The following is a 9,450-nucleotide window of genomic DNA, read 5'->3' on the forward strand; positions in this document are numbered from 1 at the left end:
CTGCCTCATTGGAGAACTGTTATAAATTTCTTACCCTTGGTACTCTAAAATTTTATTTCAATGGGATTTGTGGAAGAAGAGACATATGTATGTGCAACCTGTCATCTTGAACCAGAAGCCTCACTTCCTCAGTTTCAAAGTCCTCTCCCCCTAGCCTGCTCTCTGCCACTTCTCTGACATTTATTTGTCCCAGTTAGTTCTGCCTCCTTTTCTTTTATTCCTCCCTGAAGGTTGATGCTCCATCCTTGTCTATCTCCTCTTTTTCTTCTATTTGTTTTCTGTGGATGATTTTCACTCACTCCCATGCATTTAACTACCACTTTAAGCCAGTGAACCCATTATACATGACAGCTCTTCTCTCTCTTCTGGACTCCAGTTTTGTGTTCTCTACTCACTACTGTCATTAATACCATTTTATTTTTTTCATCCAATCAGGAAATGGCATACAATCAATCCTATTTTAATTAATTAGTTAATTAATTAACTGGTGACTGCTTAAAGGATCTACAACTGGTTTTAAGTTAATCTTTCTACTACACCATAGTATTTCCCATTTACTTTTCACAAGTTCAATAATTGATGAATTATTTGCTCATCTCGGTGTGAGGTCAACCCTGGGGCTTATCTTTACGAAAATTTTTATATAACCTATTTTCCAGTAATACAATATATTCAAACTTCATATATGTCTCCTTCTCAAAAATTGGTTCTTTGCTTGAGAGGAGCAAAGAACCACACCTGTTTTCAGTTTCCAGTTACAATATAGCATTGTAATTCTATTTCTAATTTCGGTTATTATAATCAAACTTCTGTTATATCAAGTTTTTGAAGCTAAACACTCAAAGCAGAAGTTTTCACTTACCTAATTGGCTACCAATACAAGAGTAGATTCAATCCATCTGTCCCTAAGTGGATATGTGTATCTCTGCCAGTCTGCCCTTTGTTTTGGGTTTAAATTACCCTTTTTAAGCCTGATTTCTCATGGAAGAAAAGCTAATAACATTTACTCTTCTAGTCTGAGCATTTCAACTATAATAACTTTTGATACTAGGCATAGATTCTATCCGATCTGTCAGGATGAGGAAAAGCTTCAAATTAGCTAAGATTCCCCACAACTATGGATTCTTTAGGTGCTGAAAAACAAACAAATAAATAAATAACAAAAAAAAAGGTTTTTTGTCCACACTGACCCCTAATAAAGTGGTATAGTGTAGACAGTGATAGCTCTTGTTCCAGCTCTAATAACTAATGGGTGCAGCCAATCTGCCCCCACAATCAAGGGTTCCAAGAATGGTTACTCACATATTCTCCCAATAACATCACAAAACCTTTCTTACATTTGAGAAAATATAGGCAGATGGAATTTTCACAGATTTGGAATCATATGTCAACCTTTCCCTGGATATTCTAAATAGAAAACACCTCATATGAATAATAGTAGTAATATTAATAAAAGCTAAAGTATTTTGAGGGCTAGGCACTACTCTAAGCTCATTACATAGACTATTCCATTTAATTTTTGCAATAACTTTTTGGGTAGTTCTTATTATTACTCCATAAAGAATTGAGGCTTAGAAAAGTTAAATGTCTTGCCCAAACTGTTTCCCCAGTTCATAAATGATAGAACAGTGACTTGAACACAGGCAGTCTGGTAACAGAGCACACTTTTTTAACCACTAGGCAAGGATATCAAACAGATTTCATCTTGTATGTCAACTGTGATTGATAGTGACTACATGGAATAACTGTTGAAAAAACCTGGTCACCAGACTCAAGGTGACAGAGTGCCAAAATGAGCAATGATGTCAACTATGAGCACATTAAATTTGTGGACCTTTTTCTAGGTACCTGCCCTCCTGGGATATGTGAAAGAGAGAGAGAGAGAGAGAGATTGACCGACTGATTATTGACCTGTGTATTTACAAACAACTCTCAGAAAAAGCATAATTTAGGTTAGAGAAAGTCACAGAATGTACCAAACCCTGCCAGCAATTTGTCTTTCTCTATGTTAGCTTATAAGAAAAAACTACTAGTGATTTGAATATTTTCTTTTTTTGGAACTTTATTAACCTTTGTTTCAAACTTTATCCCCAGGCTTCTTCAGCTTAATTAGCTGCAAAGAATGACTTTGTATTAAGCAAAAACTGAAAAGAGCTGCAGTGTCCAGGGGCTTGGGCTTAAAAATATTAGAGATCTAGATTTTATCAGATCCATAAACAAAATTTTAAAAAGCAGTCATAATATAAAATAGCAGCTCCCAGTAACTTCTTCAAGATTTATCTTCTTCAGAAGTTGACTCAATTCAGTTTCCTTCATTCTTGGAAGCCTCATCAAAATTCTCCACAAGATCTGGAACTTCATCATTATCATCCTCTCCAGTAGCAAGTGGTGCTTTTCCATCCACAGATTGTTTGGGCAGAGCTTCAGCCAGTCTCCTTAAACTGGTCAGACTGTCTGTGCCAAGCTGGATTAAGATGCTGGGTAGTATTTCTGTCAGCTGCTTTGTCTCAGCATGGCCTGTAATGGTGCAAGTGTTTGCTGCCAGAGATGCCTGAACTTTAGTGTTGTTAAAGTGAATCCCTGTTCCTTGGTTTGTGAACATATTCACCTCTTCAATACCAGAGATATTGTTCACCCCTAACTTCTTTAAAGAGAACTGACGTTTTCTGTCATCTTCTGTGGCTGTTCTATGAACCACCTTCTTCTTTCTGCGAGCAGTTCCTTTCCCACCAATGCGCACTTGTGCCTGCAGTTTGGCGAGTTTCTCTTGGTTCATGATAGCTTCTTTCATCTTGTTGGACCAGAAATGGGGCCACGTGGGGGACTAGGGTTGGCAATCAGGGGGTCTCAGGCAGACCAGCTGAGATAAGGCGCACACACGCGGGGATGCAAGATGGCAGCTAGAGGGATTTGAATTTTTGTTCTACTTTTATTTTCCTTCTCCCACACACTTATGGAGTTTTTTGGTTTTGTTTTTTAATGAAAGAAGTAGCATAAGGAGAAAGACAAGAGACAAGATGCTTAGAAAACCATCCCTTGGATGATTGAATCAACTGGTTCAATTCCAAGGAAATTTCCCAAAAAATAGAGAAGATTTTAATTTTCTTTTCACAAGGCTCAGATAGTGGTAACTTGTATAGACAATTAAGACCTAAATGTGGTGAGATAATACTTCTGTGATATTCACCCATGTTCCTTTTTTCCTTCCAGAATTTCTTGCTTTCCTTTTCCCTAATTTGAGCAGATCGTCTGCTCCATGTTCCTTGACTTAGGGTTGATTTAAGGAAAGTTTTCCTAGTTGTTGTTAAAGAGATTTTTTAAAAATTGAAGGTAATCTGACTTTCATCCAGACTAGAAAATCTTTTTTCCAGCAGGGGAGATGGAGAAAGATGGAACAGAGGTCAAATGAGAGCAAAGACCTCCCTGGATCCCAGAGAGAGGATCTTGTACCCCACTTCTCAGAGGGAAAGCCCAAGGGAGACAGAAAGATCTGAGTGTTTACGGAGCACTGAAACAAAAGGTACCTGGTTCCTAGGAAAAGCTTCCAGAAACAACAAACTGTCTACACTTGTTCTAAGAGTTGTTTATAGATACACACGTCAATAATCAGTCTGTCGGTCTGTCTGTCTCTCTTTCTTTCTCTAGGTAGACAAGTACCTAGAAAGGGAAAGGCTCTGTGACACCTTCAGTTGAAGAGACCATGAACAGCCTCACAGAGATGGCTGAGAGAAACAGAAAGATTCCTTGCTCCTATGAGTGATACAGAATCAGGAAAAAGAGCCCTCACAACCAAAGAAAGTATGCCTAGGGAGCTGAGGACATCTTGGCAGCAAACCAAGTGGAGTGATAACTTAGGACAAATTAGGAGAGTAGATATCTCATTTGCTATCTCCATGCAAATATGACAGAGAGAACACATGGATCCCCTCCCCCAATGTCTTTTATCCTCTCCAAATTCTTAGATATATTCTTAAATATATATCCTAAAGAAATGTGAAGGAGGGGAAATCCCAAATTAATGGAAATATTCTACCCCACTATAAGAGAGAGTGCAACATAGACAGTAAGCTGAATTATATAAAAATTTTAAACATATATATGTATTTTTAAATTTATTTATTTATTTATTTTTGGCTGCGTTGGGTCTTTGTTGCTGCATGCGGGCTTTCTCTAGTCGTGGCGAGCAGGAGCTACTCTTTGTTGTGGTGCGCGGGCTTCTCACTGTGGTGGCTTCTCTTGTTGCAGACCACAGGCTCTAGGCACACGGACTTCAGGAGTTGTGGCACATGGGCTCAGTAGTTGTGGCTCGCAGGCTCTAGAGCACAGGCTCAGTAGTTGTGGCGCACGGGCTTAGTTGCTCCGTGGCATGTGGGATCTTCCTGAACCAGGGCTCGAACCTGTGTCCCCTGCATTTGCAGGAGGGTTCTTAACCACTGTGCCACCAGGGAAGCCCTAAACCTCTATTGTTACACTCAATTTTATAGTCAGAGATTCATCCTGACTACATCTATTTTTACAATCTAAGAAGTGATTAGGAAGAATGGGTGTTCATAGTAATTAATGGTAAGATAATTTCTTACCTTATAGTGACTGAATACAAGTTAGATACAAAGAAGTAAAATTAAATTTATATATTAATCAAGTAATCTGATAAGGTAATAATAGATTACAAGAGTGTGAAATCATATTCACGATGAAGTGGAGCCCACATCACTCAAGGACATAAACATCAGACCAAACCAGGCAATGAAAGGTTTCAATGAGAATCCATCACAGAAGGGCCTGTAGTTTGTTTAATCTTGCCTTTCTATACTATGTTCTATATCCTATACCATGTCAAATACTTAAGGGCTAATGCAAACATTTTCTAAACCTAAACTTCCAAACAAGAGAAAGTTTACTTCCCAAGTATAACTGGGTAAGTCCATTTAGAGGAATTCTTACTCAGGTCACAAGTGGCTACTTAAGGAATCAAAGTAATAAATTATTGAATAAGACCCCTGTGGCATGTGCAAATACACATACTTCAGGTACCAACACACTCACACAGAATAATTTAACAAGCTCTGCCTACAGAGACAAGGCAGAGAGAAAGGGGACTCAACTGTCAAGCATATTTTCGACCAACCAAATTCCTGCAGATGATTCCAAATAGTCAGGCCAAAGAAAACAGCTATCCTTGCCTAGCTGGAAGACATTGGTTAGAGCCAGTAAAACTGCTAAGTACTACTTGGTTGCCAGGGGAAAAAAAAGTGAATTTGTTAAACTTTGAAAGCAGGGACTCAATTTTGTTTAAAATATCCACTCACCAAAAAGAGTCTAAAAAGTAACGTAGTATTCAGGCATTTTGACACTTGCCCTTTTTCTAAGGACATAGGAACATGTTACAGAAAACCTAAGTTCTTAAGGATGCAAAATTTTGATAATGTACTCAACTACAGAGTAAAGAGCTTTGCTGAGACTCTGGCTTAGGTGAGCTCATCTCTAGATACAATCATGAGATAGAGTCTCCTCCTCAGTAAGCCATGACTCTTTCATCATAATGGGCATCTGGCTATCTTCTAATTGATTGTGTGAGGGTCTCTTGCTTCAAATGGCCTACCTAGGTATTCATACTATATGCAGTATTCATGTTCTGAAGCTGGATCAGGTGGAATGTGATATTAAAATATTTACAGTGGTTCTTTAAATATTTAAAGTGGTACTTCTCAAACTTTCTTACTGAAATAATTTTAAGGACAAGGAAAGCAAGAACTCTATAGGCAGACCCAAGAGTCTTCATCCACATGTTGAATTTCTTTGAATCCATTTTTTGTTTTTTGTTTTTGACAATTCATGTGGATATCTTGCTCTATTCCACAATATTTTTGTAATATACTTTAATGTAAATATAATAAAGAGTAAAATTTCTGTCTCAGAAAGATGTATTGGGTTGACCCTGTGATTTCAAGCACTCATCAATACATCAAGACTACACATTAGCTTGGAAAGCAAGGCTTTTGGGTCATTTTAAATTATTAGAGGTTTAATCACAGTCTTTGAAGAAAGCATGGATAAAATAGGTTGCCATTGTAATTGCTACTGATATGATTGAAAAAAATATATTCATTTTTAAGGATTTAAATACTGATATTTACAGAATATTACATATTAATAAACATATCCCAGTTTCTTCAGTAGCACAAATGACTTGCAATTACTGGTTAAAATTTTTGAAAATACAAAGAACAAAGGTGATACAGACTATCCTTGTAAATCTGGTATCTTTTCAATTCCCTTTTAGAAGTACATGCATTTATTCCATGATTCCTTATCCCTGGGGCCTGTTCTCAGTCAAGAGACAACCATCTTACTCAATAAAACAAATTCTAATGAGTTGTAACTGCTAATTGATTAATACATTTAAATTTAAAAATTATAATTATTGTGTGATTCTGGTTTTAAAAGTCACTTAAATTATTAAATTAAATAAATATGAAAACAGTAAATAAAATCCCACCTTGCCATGGAAATTTTGTAGACATTTATCTTTCTACGTAGATAAAGATCTAAAATTTCACAATGTTTTGAAAATTTTTTCAAATTATGTGTTGAACTTTTAACGAGGGCATACCAGGGTCAATGTCTAAGCCAAGGAATGTCTCTAATAGGGCAAGTCAGTAGATGAGAAATTTGGAGACAAACATGCCTTTTGGTCGACCTCAAATTAGGCAACCTGTCTCCCCATTAGAGATGTAGATAGGACTATATATGGGAGAAGAGGTTCATTGGAAAATAAGATGACAGTGATAAATTCAGAAAAGTTAGTATCTTCAGAGTAAACACATACAACAATGATAATATAAGAATTAAAGTAAAAATGACAATGAAGGAAAAGTAATTATCTTATTTTGTTCTATAATATCTCTACCTTTCAATACCATATGGAAGGTTTTATTATCATCCCTATGGCTCAGTCTACAACATGGCTCTGTGGTCCATAGGTACTTTTTCCTTTGTGGTACTCTTCTTTTTTAAGAAAATATTAAAAATTATATTTTAAGACTGCAGTGGAATAAAGGAAAATATAAGACAGGCTGGATTCCATTATTGTATATCCATTATTATCATATTCATTTTTTCTCCTGATTTTAAAAGAAATTAAAATTAAAATCTTTCTGTGGACCCCTAAAAGTATTGTAGGCATGAGGTACTACTATGCCTACTGGCTAATATATGTCAACCCTGCCTATGGCAGATAATGCTAGTTAATCCCCAAAAGCTATTCACCTCTTCTTCTAGAATAATGAAACCCCCAGTTTTTAGCCAGGCACATGGCCACCCAAGATAAAGTCTACAGTTCCCAGCCTCCCTTGCAGCTATGTGCAGCCAGATATCAAGTATCATCAATGGAACGTGAGCAATGGTCACAACTTCCAGGTCGTGTTCTTTTTCCCTGCATTTGGAATTCAGTAGTGGTAAGAATGAGTCATTCAGGGGACTTCCCTGATGGTCCAGTAGTTAAGACTTCGCCTTCCAATGTAGGGGGTGCAGGTTCAATCCCTGGTCAGGGCACTAAGATCCCACATGCCTCATGGCCAAAAAACCAAAACATAAAACAGAAGCAATACTATAACAAATTCAATAAACATTTAAAAAATGGTCCACATCAAAAAGAAAAAAAAAAATCTTAAAAAAAAAAGAGTGAGTTATTCAGGCTATGGAAATGGGGACAACACTCTAGGGACACTGGAACAATCAGACAGCAAGAGCCTGGGTCTCTACTCTGATGTCTTATGGAGCCTTGATGACTTCCCAGAGCAGTCACAATACCAGCCCAGATTTTATATGAATGAGAAATAAATTTCTATTCAGTTCTATTCAGTTTAAGTCCCGGCTATCTGGGGACTTGGTTACATGCAGCCAAACCTATATTCAAATAGAATCACCTTTCACACTGAGGAAACTGAGGCACAGATGTGATTTTTCTCAATGTGATTTAGTACAAACTAAAACATAGCAAAGGTCAATCCTGACCTATCCATATTCGAAACCTATGCTCTATTCACTGCCTTCCCATATTGTTTTCTCCCTTCACAGAGACAAAAAGCATGGAGAACAAAGCAACTATGAGAGAAACAAGAAGATCATAAACTTTATGAAGCAATACTGTCATCAAAAGAGAATCCAAAAGAAAGACAAATGGAAAGAAAAAAAAGAAACAAATTCAATGTGAATTTTTGCCAGAACCACATGACATGGCAATTTGCATTATGACTACTTACAGGAAGTATTAGAAACTTTCCAAGAAAGGAACAGTTCACATAAATGATGGATTCAGTACATTTTGCTTAATTGTCAGTTTTGACGATAAGTTTATATATTATATTTTTGCTCTTATAATTTCTGATTTTAACTGACACAAAGCATGACACTGAGGTTAGAGTCCACAAAACGTACCTGGAAAAAGCATCTTAGTAAGAAATATTTCCAGAGATTGGCTCCAGATGGCAGAGTAGAAGGATGTGTGCTCACTCCCTCTGGTGAGAGCACCAGAATCACAAATAACTGCTGAACATTCATTGACAGGAAGATACCAGAACTCACCAAAAAAATTCCCCACATCCAAAGAGAGGAAAAACCACAATGAGACAGTAGGAGGAGCGCAATCACAATAAAATCAAATCCCATAACTGCTGGGTGGGTGACTCACAAACTGGAGAACAATTATACCATAGAAGTCCACCCACTGGAGTGAAGGTTCTGAGCCCCACGTCAGGCTTTCGAACCTGGGGGTCCGGCAACGGGAGGAGGAATTCCCAAAGAATCAGACTTTAAAGTGTGGTGGGATTTAATTGCAGGACTTCGACAGGACTGGGGGAAACAGACACTCTACTCTTGGCAGGCACACACAAAATAGTGTGTGCATCAGGACCCAGGGGGAAGGAGCAGTGACCCCACAGGAGACTGAATCAGACCTACGTGCTAGTGTTGGAGGGTCTCCTGCAGAGGCGGGGGCTGGCTGTGGCTCACCACAGGGACAAGGACAGTGGCGGCAGAAATTCTGGGAAGTACTCCTTGGCGTGAGCCCTCCCCGAGTCTACCATTAGCCCCACCAAAGAGCCAGGTAGGCTCCAGTGCTGGGTCACCTCAGGCAAAACAACCAACAAGGAGGGAACCCAGCCCCACCCACCAACAGATAAGCAGATTAAAGTTTTACTGAGCTCTGCCCACCAGAGCAACACCCAGCTCTACCCACCACCAGTCCCTCACATCAGGAAGCTTGCACAAGCCTCTTAGATAGCCTCATCCACAAGACGGCAGAAAGCAGAAGCAAAAGGAACTACACTCCTGCAGCCTGTGGAAAGAAAACCACATTCACAGAAAGATAGACAAAAGGAAAAGGCAGAGGACTATGTACCAGATGAAGGAACAAGATAAAACCCCAGAAAAACAACTAAATGAAGTGGA

General features: G+C 38.2%; 1 protein-coding gene across 1 annotated transcript; it reads right to left on the reverse strand.

The window, feature by feature from the left end:
* Positions 1-2,140: 2,140 nt before the first annotated feature.
* Positions 2,141-2,809, reverse strand: LOC102982145 (transcription factor BTF3-like). Its single transcript, XM_055087380.1, has one exon. The coding sequence runs from the start codon at positions 2,789-2,791 to the stop codon at positions 2,303-2,305; it is 489 nt and encodes a 162-aa protein (XP_054943355.1). The 5' UTR covers positions 2,792-2,809; the 3' UTR covers positions 2,141-2,302.
* Positions 2,810-9,450: the final 6,641 nt, after the last annotated feature.

Source organism: Physeter macrocephalus, chromosome 10 (assembly GCF_002837175.3).
Source record: "Physeter macrocephalus isolate SW-GA chromosome 10, ASM283717v5, whole genome shotgun sequence".
Taxonomy (NCBI): Eukaryota; Metazoa; Chordata; class Mammalia; order Artiodactyla; family Physeteridae; genus Physeter; species Physeter macrocephalus.

Bases quoted from the DNA above. Each gene is read 5' to 3' on its own strand.
- LOC102982145 (XM_055087380.1), bottom strand. From the start codon at position 2,791: ATGAAAGAAGCTATCATGAACCAAGAGAAACTCGCCAAACTGCAGGCA.